The sequence below is a fragment of the Anomalospiza imberbis genome, chromosome 2, assembly GCF_031753505.1.
Source record: "Anomalospiza imberbis isolate Cuckoo-Finch-1a 21T00152 chromosome 2, ASM3175350v1, whole genome shotgun sequence".
In the NCBI taxonomy this organism is placed as follows: domain Eukaryota; kingdom Metazoa; phylum Chordata; class Aves; order Passeriformes; family Viduidae; genus Anomalospiza; species Anomalospiza imberbis.
This window is the reverse complement of record NC_089682.1, coordinates 78,525,661-78,549,397: the sequence shown is the minus strand read 5'-3', so window position 1 is coordinate 78,549,397 and position 23,737 is coordinate 78,525,661. Positions and strand designations below refer to the sequence as shown.

The window sequence follows — 23,737 nt, the reverse complement described above, 5'->3', positions numbered from 1 at the left end:
CTTTTCTGGCTCCAAAGAGCATGAAAGGGGTGGGTTGCCTCTCCCAGTCTGCTGACCCACTTCATGAATCTGCAGTTAACAGCCTGCCAGTAGCTATGAGCTCTCATACACAGCCCTTTATAGCACTGTGGACAAGTATATCAGCTTCTGAAGACAGTTAAGGATGCAATCTGCTTTAAAAAATGGGGAAAAAAAAGGCAGCATTTATATAAATTACTTTAAAATTATATAAATATTTGTAATGATATATAGAAAGATCAGAGAAAATTCAGAAGGTCATCTAGCTCACTTCCCAACCTCACAGCTTACATTAACTCCCACATAGACCACAATGACTTTGTATTCACTCCATGGATGATCCTGCTTTAAGGATAAGGTTGGATCAGATGCCATCTTTAAGTCCATTTCATCCTGAATTCTCCAATGATTTGTAAAATGCTGATACATAATTAGATAAGGAATACATTATAATTTCACATTAAAACTAAACCTTATAACCTCTTCTTAAAAAAACCAAGGACCTTTTAAACCTGGACTGAATGAAAACAAATGCCATTATCTACTTCTTGAGAGTTATTAAGTCCAGCTATTTGCTCTTTCTTCTGGAGTACAAACATTCTGACAAATGATACAATCACATGATCATGTATTATTCTTTCCTTTGGGCTCTGAAACTCAGCCTATACCTGGAACAGATGCACAAGGAAGAGGGACAGAAGCATACAAAGACTGGTTCTGGGTAAAGTCACATAAATGCTTTAAATCTAAAATGCTTAATACTGAATCCTAGAAAACACACATCTGCACATATAGAAAGGTAGTGCTAGAACACAGAGCCCAGCTGTGATCCATTAAATTAAGAAAGAGGCAGTGCATATGCAAATCTACTGCAGCCTTGCTCTATTTTTAGTGTAACACTACTCCTTACAGACCACACATTTCTATACTGAGAAACATCATGACCTGTTGGGCACCATTATAGAGTTTGCTCAGTAGTAAATGTCTGATATCTTCACATTTCTGTCTCCAGACATTCAGACAGTCCAGGTATACCCCAGACAGTTACCAGGACACATTCCTTTGTTTTTCATTCTTACCTTCTCTCCACTAGAGTAGAAGAAATAACGCAATCGGACAATGTTACAATGATCCAACTTTCTCATAATCTGGAGCTCTCTGTTCTGAAACAAGAGAAAAGCCAACAATTAGAAAAACTTTCTGTGGAAAAGGTAAGGTACCATTGTGAACACTTTACCATACAGATACAGAAGTTGACAAGCTAAAGAACAACTAAGTTGGAAAGGCAACAGCTTTTACATGTTTATTAGTATTTACTGCAATTGCTTTATTATTGAGAATATTGCCAACTTTGACTACATTTTCTCTTTAAAATAAACATTCACAAATCCATCAAGTAATTGAAGAATTACCTATTTGCATTATCAAAGGGTCAGTGGTAAAAGGCAAGAAGACATTACATTTTCATTTTTATTTTCTGATCTTATAATAATACAATATATCAACCAGAGGGACAGGAAGCCTATCCCATTTGAATACTATAAAAATAATGCAAACATTGTGAAAGCAAACAACATTTCCACCCACATGCCCACACTTCTCTACAGTGCAAGAGAGGTTTGTAACAGATCTTTTTCTCTACCATTCTTTTTGCAATACCAACATAAAACACCTGAAATTGATTAGGTAACTCAATTTCCACTTTTGTTCAAACAAGGTTAAACCAGTTTAGACAGACAGAATAATAGCATTATTTTCCTATTCTATATCAACCTGAAAAAGCTGTTAAAATAAAATCAGTCCATCACATGCATGATAAACTGGGAACTTTAATGCAGTATCTGTTGCATAAATGATGCCTGAACGAATGAAGGATCTTACAGCCTAGCAGATAAAAACAAATGAAGTTTTGAAATGCAGGTAGGAGTGAAAACAAGCAAGTAAAATTAGCACAGCTATGTTTGTCACACTTCATTCCACAGCTGCTGCTACAATACTTCTTTCCTCTAGTCACATTTACACGTCGCTGTTTTTCCTTTCTCAATTAATACACAATCTGCAGCTACAAAAATAGAGGGTATTCCACTTTTTACTTTGATTGTGGGATTGCTAATCATATATCCTAAAAGAGCAAGAACTAATACACTAGACTAATTCACTGTTCTTTACTAGAATCATTAACTCTGGCCAAGTTCAGGAATATTTGGGAAGAGAACTCTTTAGCCACCATACATTTTCACACTTAAATGCACAAAGCTAACACCCACTTTGTGCAGTGCTGCTGTCAAAACAATGATTTCAGAGTCTGTGTTATCAGAGGGTCACATACGGTTTCTGTCACTACAATTAATTATTAAGGAACTCCACAAGAACCATTCAGACCTTCAACTGTGAACATGGCTACAAACTCTACTTTTAATTCCTCTAAGCCATGTAGCATTAAAAAAAAGAGGTGCTACATCAGATGCAGTATCATTAATCCTATCAGCCCTGCCACCCGCTGACTGAAAAAATACTTCAGTATTAGCCAGCTCTGTACAAACATGAGTGCCATCTCACACAGTTATCAGCTGGCAATTACCCAGCCACTGGTTAGGGAGAAAGTCCCTCCCTGAGCCTGCCTGGCCTCTGAACAGATTAAAGCCTAAGACCATTCCGTACATTCCAAGACAGGCCTATTCGATACTGCAAGATGACGAGAGCAAGTAAGAGAAAGCAAGGAGAGATCTGTGAGGCTTTCATGTAGCTCCTGAAATCTTATGGTGTGAATTTGTGAAAAAGGAATACAGGCTTCACCACATAACCTCATCAATATGCCTCACATCTCACAGAGTAAAGCATTCTCCCGGTAGGAACAGGAGCTCACATATTCTCCCCTTACTCATTCTTTATTGAATCCAATTTTTAAAAAAAGTCAATTTTGGGAGTCATGGCTGGGATTCCTGTACTGCATAGCACAATTCAAACTACAGATCAACAGAATCCCCTCCTCTTGTCTTGTCCAAACCACTGCTGGCCATGGGGTATCTCCCTGGACCTTACAACATGGGGCAGATTTCAATTAATGAGTGAAAGCAGGATGGCTCTAAATCCCACTGGTTACAGAATCACCTATTCTGACAGAAAATTATTTTCTCCTGTAGCCTTTTACAGCATTTTACTATAGGACTAAACCTAACACTGCAGGTTCTAGCACTTCAACCAAATTCCACCAGCACTTCATAGCCCAACATACGGCAAGTTATTTCATCTTCCCTTTCTCCTACTGACTGTGAGATGGGAATAATACTTTTTATCTCAAGGATTTACTGGAAGACACATAAATATGCTAAGCATTAATGTGCAAATATTATTTTGGTAATATCTCTACTAGCTTCTTAAAATACCCGTACATACACTAAGTCAGGTTATTGTTTCATGTTCTTTAGATAGTGTGTACATGCTGATTGGATGCACTGGAAAAAAGAAATCAGCAGAAGTTATTCTAATGCTAGGCTGAAGTTATATTTATACTCTGGTATCTTATCCTAGCACAAGCACAGTCTCTGCCTACTGTGATGCCTTCCAGTTTGATCCATCTCCTTCGGCTCTCATCCTGACCATCTGCTGCAGCTGCACAAAGAGTGTTTCAAGAGGTGCTAATATCAGGGATAAGTCATAAACCAGTTACACAGTAACCTATATCTTGCATCCTGTGACTAGGCAGAAGGAAACACATCTAAACTGCAATCTTAGCCGAACAGTCACCTCAGCTACCTTAAAACCAAACTGATTTCTAATCACCACTCCCTGGTGGAGTTAAAACTGGAAATACTTGAACAATTGCGAAGCTCAAATTGGATATGGCAGGGGAACAGCAACTGATGTTCATGTTCACGAATTTTTTTTTCCTCAGATGAATACTTCAAGTAGTCTCACTTTATCATATACTTTCCTGTATACATCTTAAATAAGTAACAACCTTTTCACATTATGATGTGGGCTATTAAATACCAGTGCAGAATTGCTTGGAGAGGAAGGGGAAATATCAGATTATAACCAGGAAACCTTTAGTGAAATTAACAGTGACAGATGTCATGCACCAAGTGCAAGAGACAAAATGCATGTCTAAAGATAATGCACCTAAAATAATTTCAAAATATGCCCATGAGAAAGGCTGACAGTGCACATTCAAAATACAGGGTAGATGAAAACCTAAGGCTCATGTTTATCCTTGACTCAGCATTTTTGTCTTCCAAGAAACACTTATATACTTCCCTGTTCTCCCACCCATTCAACATGAAGGAAAGGGTTGAGTTTTCTAACTGAACGAGTGTACCAGGCCTGGTAAGCACTGCAGAAAGCAACACCCTTCAGCACCAGCCCTGCCACAGGAAAGGACCCAGCAGACATCTGTTGCCAGCAAAACGTGCTGCTGCGGCACACGTTCCTTTGAGGAGCCGCAAACCAATGGGACTATGAACGGATTACTCAGCAAATTTTCTGCAGTTTGATTTCCTTATCTAAAATAAATTTCTTTATCCAGAAGGCAAAGGCTGCTGATGCAGACTGCTCTATGATCAGTGTATTTAAGCCCTTCACTAACTACTGAAACAAATGCCATGTGACAAAACCCTGTTCATCACTTACAAAGACAACTTTCCTAGACCAGACTGCCTCTTATCTGTTCATTATATTGAAGAAAACTGGTTGCTCATCAAGGTTAAAGATTTGGTTAAAGATTGCCAAGACATCAAATTTATAAGCTCAAAGCACAGCCACTGAAGTTCATGCATGAAGATTCATGCCTTCTATCTGAAGTTACATTCCCAACCCCTCAGAGCTGTGCTAATGCTGCATGTGATATGATATCACCAAAGCAATTGATATCACATCATTTCTGCCTGTATTACTACTGTAATCTGCTATTACAGACCAGGATAACCATCACTCCCTGCCACATACACTCCCTTTCCTCCCCATCAAGGGATTTCTAGAGCTAAACCAGTTTGCATTCATCACTCTTAGTCTGATCCTTTGCCTTCTCCCTGTCTCACACCCTCCCCATCCCCTTCTCCCTCCCCTTCTTACAGCAGGGTAAAATGACTGGCTCATCAGAGATGAGCCTTTATGGACTTGCAAGTTCCTAAACTGCACTAGAGCAAATGACAGTGAAAGATTTTGTACAGCTCACTTTAGCATGACGTTGTCAATATACACCCAATGAAGTGGAGAAAAATAACCTGGATCCAGTTCAGAAGAGAATGCCTGTTTCCTTAGCTGAAGGGCATGCTGGGTTTTGATTTTTGTTTTTACTTCTGAATCACCTTTTTAAAGTCTCAGCAAGGTTCTTTGAGGACTATGCTCAGTGCAGATGAAATGAGAGAAATTAGGAATTTATATTTTTGTTTTCTGTCATACCAAAGACATGATCTGGTTATTTTAAACGGATGAAAGTATGTATGTCTTGAACTTTTAGAGAAGATATCTTTTAGACAGAAAGGCAGGATAAGCTACCAGTCTACTTCAACAAGTACCTTCAGCATCAGACTTCTTGATTAAATCAAGTAGGAATAGCAACAAATGTTAATGCTTATTTTTGCACTTTTTAAAGTAATTGTTGTTATTCTTGGTATAATACCATCAAATGTTGAAGCTCAATATCTTGTGTTCTTCTATCAGACTGAAAAAACAGAAAATGAAGCATAACTGCATGAACTGTGGCATCACAGATAGACCAAAGTGGCACGGGTAGATCCAAATTTCTCAGTATACGCACTATTCCTGCTCTTGTATATGTCATTATTATTGTTTCCTCCTTTTCTCTGCTTCCACCCTAATCTTTTCCATTTTACCACATTTCTTAACCTTCATAAAGATCTTCCCACAATGAAGAGCATGAAGAGAAAGCCATGGGCAAACTGGGGAAGAAACCAGCTTTCAGCAGGAGGCACGAAGACAGTGATGAGCCAGCAGGGCTTGCTTCTTTCCCCTCCTGCTTCTTCCCACTTCTACAGCCAGAATGACTCATCACATCCACTCACCTTCACCTTCTGCACTGCTGAGCCTGCCCTGAGAACAAGCTCAGATCGAAACCTTGAGAGATTCGAAGCATTTTTCATCCAGCAGCAAAAACCTCTTTATTCTGACCCTCTCCCACCACAAGCAAAAGGCTGGACTCCAAGCAAAGGGAAGCAGACATGCTGAGAGGATTTTCAGTGTCATCCTAGCCAACTACGCTTGATGCCTTGCAGAAACAGCTGCTTGCACAAGAACAAAGCCATCCCTCCTAAACTAAGCTTTGCAAAACTTACCAAAACAAAAACACTCAAGACCACAGAGGACGTCATTGAAATAGCACCTTGCAGGTTACCAAGGGGTAGCGGGATCAGCAACCCCAGCGTATTTAGCACATTTTCACTAATATTGTTACTAAAGCTCCCATCCTAGTATATGTGGTGTGTCCTAAGCTTAGTAGTCAGTCCACAAAATAAAAGCTGTACTGCATCTTCTCTAAAAACTCCTGAAGTTGCCTGACCCATTCCTCCAAAGACAGATTTCAAACTCCATCAATCATCAATCACAAAAATGCTTTTAACACTGTCCTGCTGTCAGCGCAAGTATTACAGAAACTACTCTCATAGAACTGACTTTACTAGATAGATGATAATTCACGCATTTTACAGAATAAAGGCCGATTCCTACATCCATCTTGCCCCAATATATCACAAATACATCAGTGCTTAGAGGCAAAAGTAGTGCAAAAGGGGCTTAACTACAGAAGCCTGGTCTGGGAATCTGTCCATGCTGGTCATCAATAGCTACCCACCCATGTTAAGTCCATTTTTTAGGCAAGCAATTTAATGCAGAGATAAATGTCAAGAGGGGTCATAGTTTCCCTCATTTACATTTGAGGTGTGGATTAGGACAAAGCCTCAGTCTCCCCCTCCTGTCAGTCACGGCATATTTACAGCACCAGCAGATCTAATTTGGGGTGGTCTCCATTTTTAGCACACCTGTTAGTCTCAAACTCACGCAATCATGACCTTTAATCCAAAAATAGTGGACAATGCCAACAAACAAATACTATCTATTAAATATCTGCATCTATGACATACCAAGAGCTGTAATGCCACAACACCCACCACTCAGTTCCTGCTGTCCCATTGATGACTGCTAAACACTTGGGAGCCAGCAGGTCAGAAAGTCCACATACCCTGTCCTGCTGCAACCTCTACCGATGTGTAACCCATGCACAGAAGCAGTTTTGAGGGTTAGCAATTGTAGAAACACTTGAAATTTATAACCCAAAAAGTCCCAGAAACATAGATCAAATACTAATTTATATATTGCTGATGTTCTCAGATTCCCTAAGGAAAACAAAACAAAACAAAAAAAAAACCAACCAAACAAACAAAAAAAACTAAAAACAACAACAAACAAAAAATTGGTGATAACCATCAGCAGTTTACAGTTCAAATATAGAATTGCTGCTTTAAATACCCTCACCCTCCACCCCTTCTTTATATCTCTTCCTGTTTGCCATTCACAGGAATCCCAAAGGGAAAACCCAGGGGCAAAGTACCTATACAACACGAGAATAACGAGTGCGTGTGCACCATGCCACGAAAGGGACATGAGCAGGGGAAGCTGCCAGGGGGTCCAAGATACAAAATGCTTGTGTATGCGCTTGCGTGCAACTCAGCACATTGTGACTGCATCATGCTCTGTTTTGCTACATAACCAGAAGGAAACAAAGGCTCCAAACCCAGCTACATTTTGCTATAAAGACCCACAACACTGCTGCACTTTTTGCTGTTTTTCATCTGTAAAAATCTGATAATTAAGATCCCGAAGCAGCAAATGATAAAGGTGCACAGAACAGCTGCACCAAAAGTGTTCCTGATACGCTGATCTGCAACACCCAGAACGAGTCACAGGCACAAAACCCTTGTGTCAGCTGTATTCTGTCCAAAATTTATTACTGAGCACAGCGACCTTCAGCCTTGGCATGGCTACAGAGCAGGGCAAAAAGTGTCAGCTCTGAATGCAGCAGCAGCAGGCAGGACCTGCCTGAAGAAGCCAGTGGGCAGAGTGTGCTGGGCTGGAGCCAGGCCAGAGCAAGCTGAAGGTACAGGCTTCAGGCAAGCATAGGTGGGGCCACCAGCACACCCCTAACCTGCAAACCCATGATTATTAACAGCTTGGCTGAAATTAAAGAGTGGGCAGGGGCTGCAGGAGTCAAAAATATGCTTTCAACTAAAGATCTAGAATAATGAATGAAACAAAATGTCAAAGGTGGGCTAGATTTCATTAGCCCCTTCAGAACCAGACAGATTTGAACCACAACCACGCAGTAATGAGTGAGCTGAAAGGCGTACTGGATGAAAATCTGAGCTACTAACACACACCTTGTTTTCACCCTATTAATTCCTTCTATTCTATTACTGCTCCCAATAAACTCAGGCATTACATATCCCTTCTCAGGAAGTGACCATGTGCTCTCCAGTTTCTAACTCTTCCCCTAGACAGTCAGTAATGTCAAGTGCCACATTATGTCATCACAAGGCTGCTCTTTCCAACACAGAACACAGTCCTTAAGCAGACAACTTAATCTTCATACAGCTATTACACATAGTTTCCTATAACTGGAAACAGAAATGGCTTATTTGTGTTCTTAAGAGATAAAACAAGCTTTGATCTCTCCTGGGGGAACAGAAGAAAAAACATCTGACTTTTCCTTCATTTTCTTCCTGTATCTCAGCAGTTAACTGAACAGTGGAAGACAAATTCATTAGCTCACTGTTGCCTCTTTGAATGGAAGTGGAGTTTAAGAGCCTCTCAGAAACTTAATACCATCTCTAAATTCCTTCCAGCTTTGGAAGCTTGAGACTAAACTTGGAAGACAAACTGATTTCCAGCATCACATCACTTCTAGACCACCATCTGGAATTCACTACATTTTTAAGTGGTTGTTTTAAATACTCTGACCTGATGAACAGCTCAGTTCTAGACTTCTATAGCATCTGCTGTGTGCTGCCAGCAGCAGGTCCAGATGCAGGAGGAATTGCAGTATACCCAAGATAAAAGCTGAAACTCAGAGAGATTGCTCAAGTCCATTATAAGATTGAAAGAAAGCACAGTTGAAGAAGAACTGAAAGGAAAAATATTCTGTAAAAGGCAGCCCTATGCTTTCAAAGATAATAATAGCTATTATTTTTCAGTGGAAGCACAGAGGATCTCTGTTAAAACACTCTTACAGTAAAAATCTTTTTTTTTCATAGAAATAGCAGTCGGATTTTTCTTCATGTTTTGATTTTTAACTCTTTAACTAAGAAGAAAGTAAGTATAAAAATGCCTTTAACATCAGTCCTCAGGGAGTCTGCAACATCCATAGAACCTTACACCTGCAATTGTAACCAGAACAGGTTGCAATTAATCTACTAATCAAATAAGTTCCAATCTCCCACGGGCATAAGACATTTGCTGGGCTGCTAATCACTATGTTATTAAACATTAATGAAATGTTTTATTACTCTTGGCCTTCTCTTCTTACATATGATGTAGCAGATGTTTCATGCAAACAGATTCCAAAGGACTTGCAAAACAAAAATAATTTCTCCTCACGAACAAAAAAAAATTATTTATTTAGGGAGCAGGTAAGTACTGCTTCCAATGTTTATTTTACCTTTGTCTCAGGCCTATTGCTACATGACATGAAAAAGCCTGATGTTACAAGTCATGTCTGGCTTTTATTTCAATCCAAATGACTCAATCAGACCTGAGAGACAAGGTTCAAATTAGAAGACACAAAAAAGGGAAATGATGGGTGGAGACTGAGCAGGGAGTAAAGGGAGAGTGGAACTGGCAAGTGGAATTAGCCTGCAGATGATTATTTGCCAAGCAGAATTAAATTTTCAAGAAGTACAATTTCCTAATAATGAGCTCCCAAATAACTTAAGCTTTTAAAAGCATAAGCATCCCCTGCTGAATTCAGAGGTTGGGCAGCTCCTCCTCTAGGGCTGGGGGAATGGGAGAGGAAATTGGCCCAATTCCAGCAGTGAAGTTAAAATTGGAATTTACACTCCTTACCTTGTGCACATACACAATAAGCTGTTCTCCCCAAATCCATGTTGGGTTCCCCACCCCTGGTTTGCTAAGTTTGCATGAGCAGATAACAAAATTTATTAACTACTGCTGTAACTAAGAAAACCACCACATATGAATACCAGGTCTAAGATAAACCTAAAATAATAAATACCCTACCAAATTTCAGATGATAGCCCGACATATAAGAATGGTTCAACACTCCTTCATAGTTTTATATATAAAACCAATTCAAGCTTCCCCAAATACATATCTTCATATTAAAAGGCAACAGCACATTCTTCCCAGAGATGCAGAATAATTTCACCACTTGACCCTTGCTAGATACAAACAATCCATCATACACTTGGAAAGGGAAAGCCAGCTATGTCAAAGTACCCATTTACTATAAGCTGTTGAAGAATTAGTGTTCCAAGTTTGAGAAAATAGGTTATCAGACTTCATGCTTAAGGGTTTTTTCCTTAAGTCAGCATTAGAGCTTTTCAAACATTGTCCCATTTTTCAAGAAATCATTTCCTTTGGCAAAAGGGTGTCACAGCACTAAAATGAAAAGATTAGGAAATCTTCACATTCACTTCTAGCCTAAATTGCCCCAAAAGCAAAAGTACAGAGAAAAGCAAGTTTTAGTAACTATTTGCATAACAAGGTGTGTTTTTAGTGGCATATTTAGAAGCAGAGACACAGCACTATGATTAGATTCACAACTTAGTCACACTGAAAAGGAATAGAGATCTCCAAAAAAAAAGAAAGGTGCAGAAAGAAGTTATCTCATATGTCAGGTGAGCACCATGAATTTAAAGGGGCACTCTTTTAGCAAATTTCAAAAAGCTACAATACCACCTCATGGGCTTCCAGTTTCAGAGTTTCTCAAGCACCAGGTCCAGCTGGACCAATACAGGGCAAGGGCAACCTAATTACCACAAAGCCCAATCATCCTTTGCCCAGTATGTGCAAAAATCATAGAATCACAGAATGGCTTGGGTCAGCAGGGACATTTGAGGTCACCTAGGTCCAACCTCTAATGAGCAGGAACATCTGCCATTAGACCAAGTTGCTCAGAGCCCCATCCAACCCAGCCTTGGACATTTCAGGAATGAGGCATCCAGTTTCTTTGGGCAGCCTGTTCAAGTATCTAACCACTTGCACAATGAAGAATTCTGTTTTAACATGTAATCTAAACCTAACCTCTTTCAGTTTAAATCCATTACCCCTTGACCTATCATACATGTCCTTGTAAAAAGTCTCTCTCCAGATCTATTATAATAGATCTTATGTAAGCAAGACCTCCTTCAGGTGCTCGTAAGCTGCTCTAGGATCTCCCTGGAGCCTTCTCCAGTCTGAACAACCCCAACTCTCTCAGCCTGTTGTCATGGGAGAGCTGGTAGCTTTGTGAGCATCCTGACTTCCATCTTGCTTCCAGAATAAAATGAGAACTTGCACATAACCCTCTAGCAAGCAAATGGAAGAGAACCACTGAAAGCAAGAGACAGAGGGAACAGAGATGACTTGGTCAGACCAATCATCTTGGCATGACCTCATCCAAAGGTTTGTCAGCAGCCATCATCAGATGCTTCCAAGGAAGTTCCTAGTCATCTGGAACCCTAAAACCTGAAGATATGGACATTTAACTTCTCTTTACTAAACCTGCCAGTTGTTTCCAAAAATGCAACTGTAGAAGATAAGAGGCTCAATGCAAGTCAATCACAAATGATGTCAGAAATTGTTTCCTACACCACCTACCAGTTTTCAATGGACTATGCATTCTTTTGTATTTAACACATAGTGCAAGACAGGATTCTCGTAAGCTAATTCATTAAGACATCCACTGTTAATAATAACGCGAGTGGCAAAGCCTTCACTGACTTGGCCAAATATTTCTCACTACAAGATCTTATTTTCACTGTTTAAGAAGATCTCCCACTACACACATCATGCGAAACAGATATGCTGTGGAGATGACCAGGAGTTGAGTAATGATCCACGAAGCTCCTGGAGTGGGTTTAGCAGAGGGCAACAAAATGATGAAGGTACTGGAGCATCTCGCTTATGAGGAACGGCTGAGGAGTCTGGGCCTGTTCAGCCTTGAGAAGAGAGGACTAAGAGGGGACCTCATCAGTGTAATTACCTGAAGGGAGGGTATCAAGAGGATGGAGCCAGGCTTTTCTTGGTGGTGCCAAACCATGAGACAAGAGACAATGAGTAGAAACTGATGCATAGGAAGTTCCACCTGAATATGAGGGAAGAACTTCTTTTCTGTGCTGTTAACCACACACTGGAACAGGTTGCCCAGTGAGGTTATGGAGTCTCCCTAAATGGAGATACTCAAGAATCATTTTGAAGCAATCCTATGCCATGTGGTCTGGAATGACGCTGCTTGAGCAGGGATGCTGGAACAGATGACCCACTGTGGTCCCTTACAACCTTGCCCATTTTGTGATTCTGTGAATTAATTTCCTTGCCCCACACCTAACCAGTGAAAATATCTTTTTCACATTTTGTTGAAATCAAACTTTCTACAAAGGATGCTGAGACCCTTTTACATTCAAAATCACAACAGTATGAAATAATGAAGATTACTTTCTGCTGAGGATGTGATACTGCCTGCCTTGCTTATGTAAGCAAGACAGTATCGCTCCTTATACATTCTGCACACAAGGTTAGGTTAAAACAAGAGTCACTGTATCTTGTGCTCACTGTCTACTTACATTCAGGAAAATTCAAATAAATTTTAAAGGTGGCTTAGTTAAAACTTTCTACACTGTTTAACTGGACAGCTGAATTCAGAAAGGTCTCAGACACTTATTTATCTTGAAAAGTTCATTATCTACTCAAGAAGTCAGCTACAGCATTATCACCCACAAGCAGATCTATGCAGACAAGCCAGTAGGACAGCATGCCACAGCTCTGTGCTCCACCAGGAAGGGACTTTCTACCACCACCTGCACACGGTGTTGTGCTTTTGGACTGCGCACAGGCTGTTCCCACTAGCAAGGAGGATTCTTTCCAAGAGATATTCATCAGTTTAAAACCAAACAAAAGTCCTTGCTCTGTTTATCCTTCCTGCTAATTGATGGCCTTCATGCTGCCACAGAAATTATTCAATGAATACACTGACTCTGTTATGCCTCCAACACTCCAGGCAACCCTCAACATGCCCTAGTTTTTCCTATGTCTCATACTACTTTCTTGTCCTACTAGATCTGTTAGCCCTGCATGAAAGCAGATAACCTTTATGCCTGTTATGCAGTTACAGAAACAGAGTCATTGCCTACCAGGAAATCCAGCATGCTATCTGCAAACCATGTCATTTCTTGCCCTTATGTTGACTTAATTTAAAAAGGGGGAAAAAAAAGAACCAAGTTCTTTATTTGCTGTGGCTCTTCAAATGCTGACTCCAATCAACCTGTTGTGGTTCCCTGCACACTAAGAAAGAACACTTCCATTCCATATGTTCTCATCCTCCTGTGCTTTTGCAGATATCTGAATGACAAGTAGATAGGGTTAATAAATCCAGTATAATCAAGGAAACTCCAGGTCTCACAGACAGGCAATTCTATTACAGGTTACTATGATACATAATCAGAAGAATCTAACTTAAAAAGAATATAAAACTACTTTTAAAAAAACTACAGAGCTTCCAATACCATTGCTTCAGCTAAAGATTATTACCTGTTGTTATAAGCTGTTACCAGCTTCTAATTTTATAACTCAGAATTGCTCACTATTTATAAAACATGTTCAGCAGGGCACTACAAAGTAAGAAAGTATTATCATTATTTTTACGAATTCTTCAGAAAGCTGTGCTCACCTTAATTTTCCTGCTCTACATCCTGCCAGACTTCATCCGAAATGTGCTTACAAAGTTGCTCAAACAAAACAAGTCCATCCACATAAGATACTCAATGAAATCTTAATGTTCTCTAGCCCATGCACTACACTTTGGAGTAACAAACTGTTATGTCCTCATTTCCACACCTGCACACTTACTACTAATTCCCATGGTAGTCAGCAACACACCTTTTGAAAGGTTCCTCTATGATTTAACAGCAAACCTGAATTTTCCACTGAAGTGCCCACAGGCAATGTCAACATCCACTATGAAGTTTTACTCTAAAAAGGAAAAAAATAAAAGAAAGGGAAAAACCCTCTTCTATCCACTTGCAGCAAGACCAGTGCAACCAGTGGACAGCTCAGTGAGTAGTAGACATGTCTCACTGCAACACCCATAGAAGTTGCCATGTCCCACTTTAGGGACTAAGCAGCCTGCAACAAATTACTTCATTTAAGATCAATCAACATGCCCACAGTGTTAAACTCATCTGGTGCAAATGAGATGCCTCTGTTCAAGCCCAAAAAACTTGGTACAACCTTCATGACTCAATGTGCCTGCTGAGATTAAAGGAAGATGAATGCAAAAGGGCCTGCCAACTCAGTCTGATAAGCAGATCCTTGGACAAATCTTTGAATGAAGAAAAAAAGAGGATGAATCTTTAAAAGACATCAATTTATAGAGTCTGTCTTCATCACTTGATAAAGCTTAGGAGGGAAAACAAGGAGCTTTTTGTGACAAAGTGATTTTTGAAATCAAAAAAAACCCCTGAAATTAGATCCAGCTGTTGTTTTCCACATGCATTGTTATGCTTCAGTGATTCAGACTGGATGTTTGTATTTTGACTAGTTAGCTCAGGACCTAAGCAGTTTAATCACCATGGCTGGGGCTTTCAAAGGAACAGCACAAATGAAGATGCGAAATAAGCACCTTTGTTGGGCCTGTAACAATTAGACCTGGCTTCAAATCTTAGAAGAACTAGAGAATATAGATGCCTGTAGTCGGCTTATTTGCATCATGACACATGTAAGAGCGTCCATTACTCATCTCAGTTCACTGTACTAAGCACTACACAAACAAAAACCCACCCTGAAGAAAGCAGGCTGCCTTCTCCTTAGTTAAAAGTCTGTAACATATATTTAAAAATATGATAAACATCACACCTTACATTTCACCCTAAAGAAGAGTGAGTCCTTTCTTTGCTCCTGGCCAAAAAAACATTGCAAATGCTCAACGACCACTTCCTTGACATCACTCACTGTATTTTAAAAGAAGTATCAACACCATGACAAAGCATCAAGGACTGTAATTAGAATGTTCCTTAATAGAATAAGTTTCTCATTGACTTTCCAGAAACATTTCTTATTTTGGGTTATTACATGATACAACTCTTACAAAACCACTCAAAAAAAAAAAATCAGATTCATTTTTATTTCCTGTGGTGGATCATACAGGAGAGTCTAGGTCATCCAACAAAATCTCAGTCTACGTTATCCTTCAAATTTAATTTTCCAGTGCTCCAAATGGACCATATTTCATTGCATAATGCAGACAGAAAATGTGATGGAGAAAACAAAGTGGAACAAAAAGCCCAAACAAGCTTTCCTCAAAAACATGCAATGTAGCAGAAAAGTAGTTCTTTGTATTGTGTAGGCTGTTAACAATTCTGTTGGTCACAAACATCTCACCTTCTCAGTTATCAGGGACCAGGAAGTATCCAAGATACATGAAAAAGATGGCAGCACTGCTAATTTTAGAATATGCCCAACAGTCTGAACTGTTTCTGTACTTTAGATGCTTGACAAAATATTTAAAAGAGCTTCCTTTTATTATTTTCCCATGTCTTGGTACTACTTTTCCAAGAAGCAATGGGCGGTGCACATATTGCCTTTAGCAGCAAAGAAAACAATTACCCATTAAATGGCTCTCCAAGTTTTGAACACTTCCTGGAAGGAGCATGCCATTTGGTTATAAAGAGTCAGGTCTACTCAAGAAAACAAGTGGAAAACAAAAATTATTCCCATTTTCACATTTATTTAATCATTCCTCATTTTGTTTGCTGACTTTGAGTTAATCCTCTTCAAGGAAGAGACACAAATTAAAAAAAAAAAAAAAAAGAAACAACTCAATTACAGCTCAATTAAAAGGTTTTAAACAGAGCCAAAAGGGTTGAAGTACAGCACAGTGCTGGAGGGTAGGGCACAGCTGTCTTGGTGACACATAAATGAGAAGATCTGTCCCTCTTCTTTGCTTCAGGAAGCCTCCCCTGAGCAGCAGGTGGATCTCTTCTATCCCTTCTATGACTAGCATTTTATAGGTTAACCCTTCTTTCCCCCCAAGCATAACAGCTGCCACAGCAGGATATTTGAATAACAAATACTGAGTACAAAAAGGACACAGAGTTTGCCACTGCCTGATTTATCAGCCATGCATTTTAAAGACAAAACCCCCACAGTGTTCCTTGGCAAAAACTGAAGATAAATTATTTAATGATATATTCCAATCACACTCCAAGACTAGAATGTTGCACCAAAGATAATTTAACCAAGTAAGAATTTCATAAGCAAGTGAGAGTCACAGGTAAGTAATGTTGCTAGATATAAAGACTGTTTAAGCTAAATCTTCCATAGACAGGCAATCTCATGATTCCAAAAGAGGGACTTCAAAAGAGAATACATAATGGTATAACCAAGAGCCTTGAAGTATCTGCACAGACCAAAAATCCGAATAGTCTCAAAAGCACCATTTTTATCCCATCAAGCTAATCTTCTATTTAGAGTCTACACAACACTCTTTTCCCTAACTGGGAGACAGGTGTGGAAGGTTCTCCTGGGACACCATTTCCACCCAACACCTGCATTCATGCCCAAGCTGTCTATAGCAGCAGCGCTGCCAAGCTCTCGAGAACATTATATGAGCCTGATCATCTCAGCATCTCCTCCAAGAAGAAAGAAGATACAACTAGCTTAGAATTTATATACAGCCTCATACACAGTTGACTACTAAATCTCTGAGCTTCAGAAGGACTTCAGGAATTTTACTGTGACTTTTTAATTGACCAAGTTCAGGCTCCATTCACAAAACAATGACTGCCCTCAATTCTCCACTTGGACTGGTTGCACACTTAGGAAGTCTATTCCATTGCCACACTAAGATTGTCAGCCATTAAATATTTTGATTTCAGGTAAGAATGAGAAAACCCAAGCCTGCTCCACCAGCCTGTAATCTGCCAGTCTCAGAAATGCAAAGATATAGAGTTTCCTTGGTAGTGATCCTGAAAGGCTACCAAAGATCCCTCCATAAGACACTACAAATTGAAGAACATTAAAATCAATTTTTACCTTTGTTACACAGACTTACAAATCCATGCCATAATCAAGGCTCCCTTTAATTAGCAGGTGTGACCCAGATGTAAAGCTGATTTATAAATAAAAAATGGAGAGGTTATTCCTACTGCATGCAGAGTTACTGTTTTTCTATGCCAGTCCTTCTCAGGCACTTAGAGGCAGCAATGTTAAAAAGTCAAAGGAAAGGAAATTATCTTTCAAAATAGAACTCAATTTGACCCACAATCAGGAATTCTGCAACGTCCAAGTACGCACTCACAGTTATAATATGCTGTCAGTATGTGGCCCAGTTACAGCTATTCATGTGCTTTAAACTATGCATTTCCATACCTTGATGGGTTTGGAATTCTTTTAAACTGCACTCTCCATTCTGAATGTTGTTATTTCAGAATAGCATCCATTTAACCTGTGTCTCTCAAAATAGTCTCTAGCTAATTTAGGAATGTATATATACAGAATATATATTTCATAGACTATATATAAATATATGTATTTTATGAAAACCAGACATATGAACTCACTTCCTTTAGAAGACCTGAGAGACAACAGGAAATAAACCAAATCATTATTGGAGGAGCTGTATGAGTTATGTGGGCTAGGGGGACAAAAGACTTTTCATAAATGTAATGTATCTTCCAGTTCTTTTTGTTGGTCATTAAATTCACATAGGACAGACAGGTTTCATTTTAGTCTCAAGTTATACACTAAAAGTGAGCAAGAGGAGAGAAAACTGACAAAACAGGTGTCTTGTTTTAAAGTCCTATCTCGGTCCTAGTTTAGGGAGTACCACAGAAAAATTCAAAATCCAAAATAAATGCACCATTTAAACTGTGGCACATATCTATAAAAGGCCTCGTGCAAACATCTACAGGGCAGGAGTAGAAAAGTCCTCAAGGGCTCTTTTAACTCCTCCCTTTTCAAAGAACACATTCCTAGGGCCTATTTCCCTACTAACATGTTGGTTTCCACATGGCAACACGTGGATACACATGTCTAAACACGCACAAAGCCAGGTCTGCAGATGAAGAGCTTTTCCTCCTCTATCCTAGGCCAACTGCAGCTGGGTGACACTGCATTCCCTGGACATTAATTATCAGTCCAGACTCCCCTGCTAAAAAGCAGAAAACTGAAATCAATGCTCATAGTACAAACTCCATGTAATCTCATGTGCCAAACTGAAGACCTATTTTGCATTAACAGCTATTATGCATCCAATTCAGTTGTCAGATCTGAAAACATCTGCAGGAGTAGCCATAACTACAAATAATTTTATTATACAGACCTTAAAATAATACAAAGTTAGAGAAATATGACTCTTAAAGAGTTCTTAGATCTTCTAGGCCACTGAAGTATGTCCAGAGAGGTTACAGCTGATACAAAGCTGGTACACTGCTTTCTTCAAAGACTGTGAAAACCAAGGGTAAACAGATTTTTTATCCATTAGGAAAGTTTGAGAAAATTGGAAAATGGAATGAAATGATTGTGAGCAAAAATTCAGATCTCTACCCAGCCTTTTTGGTTGCTGCAAGTAGACAGGCACTGCAACTGCAATTACAGCTAAATGATAGAATTGGCTCCTCCAGTAAGCTTCCAGGAGACAGCCAGATCAAGTATTGCTGCAAGAAAAGCTATTATCTTGGTAAATGTCTCTGATAATCTGGATAAATTAAGTTGGGCCAGAGTTACAAATCTGGCCTCTATACAAGAGTTAAAGCACAGATTAGAAAAAACCTCTCTGAAAGCAAACATAGCCCTCCAGCTGTTTAGAAGATGGAACAACAACCTGAACACATGCCCAGGCATCTCCAATTCTGGAAATCTTATCTGATAGCCTCAGTCTTAAAGAGCGACTGTATTCCCTTAGATGAGGACAGCTAGGAGTAAAAGGGCAGTTTTGATCAGGCTCAATTATCTTTCTACTGCTGGTTTAACAAATGTTCACAATATTTGCTGAAGTCACTGAAAAATATTTTCAGCCTTCCATCCCCACTTGTGATAGAAACACAAAACATCTCATTAGTCAAAAGACAGTTTTATTGTTTTGGGTGCTCTTTCTAGCTATTTAACAATAAAATTAAGGCATCCTTTAGAGAGGAACACCTCCATGATAGTCCTATGAACAGTGACTCACTATTCCTCAGATCTTCAAAGTAGCTATGATGTGCAAACCCTCAAAGACTTAAAAGAAAGGTGCTTAAATGTTACTAATTCTCATCACCATGTTTTTCCTTTGTGACTTTTTATCCCATGGGTGCTTCCAACTCAACTGAGATGCAGTAAACAAAGGCATTCTTCTAAGAGAAGGCCTTAGAGATTAATGTTTGAATATTCAATGATCCTTAGATGGAAATATGAGATGAGAGAACGCATCCAGCTCTCACACAGATTACATTAAAAAAGGAAGTTCAGTCCTTAGTTCAGAGGAAACTTGTGCAGATAATGAGAGGTCACAGTGAAAGATAATCACAAATACATCAGAGCAAATCCAACCTCGACACTGTATTCAAAACTTTAAACACTGACTTAAGATGAAGACAGCAATCATTCTGAACCTCTGTGATAACTTTCAATTCCCTTCTAGAAAGGAGTGAAGTAGGAGGGAAAAGGAAGATCCAGAGTGAACTTATTGTTCTCTGTAACTACCAGAAAGGAGTTTGTAGTAAAGTGGGGATTGGTCTCTGCTCTCAGGCAACAAGCAAACACAATGAGAGGACACAGTCTCAAGCTGAACTAGGGGAGGTTTAGGCTTGACATCAGGAGAAAGTTCTTCACAGAATGGTTATTAAAGTTAGGAATGGACTACCAAGGGAAGTGGTGGAGTAACCATCCCTGGAGGTGTTCATGGAACAACTGGATGTGGCACTTGGTGCCACCGTATAGTTGACAAGGTGGTGATCAGTACAAGGTTGGAACCAATCCTGGAGGTCTTTTCTGTGACTTCAATATCTACCTGTGTGCTTGAAAGAAAGGGTCCACAACTCATGCACATGCAAAGGAAGTCAAGGCTTCTGTGAGATATCCAGCAGTAACAATGACTTCTCTTAACTGTACCTTTAACATTCTCATGACAAAGCTACAATACATGGAAATAGGAGTCTGGGAGATGGACCTGCTAAAACATTAAAAAGCAAGATGATGCACACATCCTGTCTGAACCCAGCAAAGGGAAAACAAACCTGCACAGAAGAGACAGTGATACCACTTCCCTTAAAGCTTTACACCTGGGTTCCCCAACACATATCAAGAGGATGGGTGTCATAGTCCTGTCTGCTTGTCAGTATATACTGACTATCCATAGCCCAAGCTTACAGACTGCAAAACAAAACTTGTTTTAACTCTTCTTTCAGTCAGGTTACGTAACTTGAGTACATCTGTCCTCAAAACAGCTCAGATACACCAAAAGTGGCTTTAACAGACTGAAGCCCCCTGAAATGGAGCCTTTTTTTCCAGTATAATGCTACTCTCTGTTGTATCTTTACTTGCCATTGGTAACCAAGAGCTAAGAAACAAGCTGGGGGGGCAGTTGGAAAAAGTGGAACTAATTCAACCCAGTTTGAAGTCATATTCTCACAGTGGTCTGTTAACCACTGAGATTCTGAGAGCAAAAGAGGCAAATCATTAATCAACAGGTTCACTTTTTCACATGCATATTTACAGAATTGTACCTTCAACCATGAGCAGAGACACAAAAGCTATTAAGAAAAAAACTGGGTCTGTTCTAGATTTCTGAATGCTTTAAACAGAAAAGTCTCTTGAAAAGTTAGAACTTAAAAACCTAAACACATAGTCATTTTTCAATGGAAAGTCTTCCTTGTGGTTTTACATTTTTCATGGGAGCTGCTATGATCAAAGTTGCTGTAAATAAGGTAACACAAACAGCGGATATGGGCTACTTTGAAAAGGATCTTTTTATACTTAGCAGCTTGATATATCTGAGGCAGGAACTGAAGGAAAGCTGTTGCTTTCAGAAGCATTTCAAACAGCTCACAAAAGTACACAAACCAGCAGAGAAAGAAAAAAAACAGAACCTCAACACAAACTTATTTTTCCATCCTGCTCCTTTATTGGGCTTTAAGGTTCAAATTAACACTAAGACTTTACATATTGAAAAAAAAAACCACAAAAAAAAAAAAACCAAAACAACAAATGAAAACAAAGAAACAATAAACATTCAAATACTCACAACACCTTCCTTCCCTAACTAAAAATAGGAAAGAGCACTGCCTACTATTCAGGGGCCTCAGCTTTAGCAATGCAGTGCTTCACATTTATGGACCATCAGGGCCCTAGTGTGACATCCTCTCACACTCCAGAAGATCTGCCTATCTAAATAATTCAGGCAACTAAGCCAAGGGCACACACTGTTGGATGGCTAAACCAAGCCAGTCCCTGAATGATTTGACAGACTGGATGGCATGAATGGTTCCCATTACAGAATTTGGCTTTCTCTTGCTGCACACTTTATGTCTCTGTGAGCCATTAACAAGAAATGTGATGCCCAATCTAGACTGTTTGAAAAGGTGCAGGAGGAGTACAAACTCTCTTCATCATTTAGATTTCAACAGCCCAGTGCTAAAAGCAGAAACATCAAGTATGCAATTCAGATACAAGAAACTTAACTACTTATTCTCAATCAGCTGTGAAATATTTCTAGCAATTCACACATTCATTTCATTAGACTTTCTTAAAAACCTTAATGGAATGGCAGAAATAACAAAAAATAACTATTTATGCTACCATGCCTCTCTGCTTATTATTGGTTTTTGCAGAATGAGACAGCAACGTGACAGACTCTTAAGCTGAAGAATATTCCAATGAAAATGCTAACAAAAGCAGTGCAAGAATTTTTATGCTACTAGTATTTTCTTTTCAAATATCACAATTAGGCTGGGTCACTTGAGGGCCTGCACAAACACATGAATGAAAATAATTGAAAACACTATGAACCTTTTAACTGCACCTGTTGATGCTTTGCATAAGAACCTATTATTACACATTTGTGGAACAGAAGCAGAAATACAGTATAGATCTGTGAAAGCCAGGTCATTGTCTTTTGGAAATTTTGCCATTTGAAAGCACTGTGGCCCCAAAGTTTGTGAACAGCTGCCTTACACTATTTTTCAAAGAGAAACCCCTCTCACCCTTGTTAAACTTTTAACTGAAAAAAAATCCAAAACCCACCACCCCAAAAATATAACCTTCCATAAGAGTTGTTTAATTAAATTATACAAATTAAATTGTTTCCCAGACTAATGACAAACAGCACATAGTTTGTGAACTACTCATTCAAGTATCAGGTAATTGCCCAAAATTACATTACTTAATTCCTCACACTTAGTATGGAGAACTAGCTTACTGAAGGCAGAACTGCAAACTGAAATTAAGTATAAATCTCTAGGTGGTATTTTATTTATTCCCTTCGGGGACTTACCACTTATTCCCACCAATACTATTGCTGCACCTTACACTGAACTCTAGACACACACATTCTAAAATCCAGAACAATTCAGAGACCCTGTTTAAAACACAATCATGCAGGAACTGCAATGTCAAACTGAAGAACCACTGAACTGCAACGAGGGAGTAAAAAGAAGAAGGAGCATTGCAAACTATCTTTACCATCACAGAAACTGTAAAAATCAACTCCTCAGCACTGATTTAACAGTCAACTTCTTTCTGGTCTGGACCAATGCTGGGAGGCTGACTTGTCATAGTAATGGAAAAGGAAAAAAGAAAAATAGGCAACCCCCCTCTGGTAATTCCAACTTTCAAGCTAGCTTCACACCTGGACAAAAGCATCTCAGCTTCCTGACAGAGATCTAAAATTGGCAGCTGAGGCGCATATTCCAGACCTACACAATGATGGCCTTCTACATTCACAAAATGAAGCAAGAGCCTAGAGTTTACAATCCCTTGAGACTTTCTGAAGTTTCTGAATTATGCCCTTTCAGTTTCAAGACTATCTGCTGGCTCTTCCCAAAGCATTTTTTGAAAAAAATCATGACTAAGGAATTATACTGCATGTACCAAGATAAATATATCACAATAGACAAGCACAGGGATAAGTAAGCACCAGGCAGAAGCATACAGCTGAAAATTTCATTCATAATTCAAATTTCAGGAAGCAACTTCCACACATCACTTCCGCCTTGTTGCTTGTCCACCACTGGGATTAGTGCAGACTGGTATTTCTCAAGTGTCCCCTCCTCTCTTCCCTCCCTTCTTTGATTCATTATCAAAGTGATAATGAATCAAACAAGCTGCCACCACCTTGGGCTGTCTGCAGTAAGGTTGGCTTTTTCCCCTCAATCACTGCTGAAGTGGGAGTATGCATTAATGAGAGAGGAGTGTCAGATTTCTTAAGGAACTCCACTGACCAGGCCTTGGATTTGGACTCAGGCAGCCAAGCAGGGATGGCAACAGCCCAGCTGTGCTGCACTCACAGCTCAGCTCTCTG

At 39.4% G+C, this 23,737-nt stretch overlaps 1 protein-coding gene across 3 annotated transcripts in view; it reads right to left on the bottom strand.

The window, feature by feature from the left end:
- Positions 1-23,737, bottom strand: part of GSK3B (glycogen synthase kinase 3 beta) — a 143,839-nt gene that overhangs the window by 64,506 nt on the left and 55,596 nt on the right. For all 3 annotated transcript variants that reach the window (XR_010996445.1, XM_068181957.1, XM_068181958.1), the window contains exon 3: positions 1,098-1,181. Coding sequence is in view for 2 of the 3 variants with exons in the window: in XM_068181957.1 (XP_068038058.1) it covers positions 1,098-1,181 (84 nt within the window). In the remaining variant the exon portion in view is untranslated. The remainder of the gene's footprint in view (positions 1-1,097; positions 1,182-23,737) is intronic.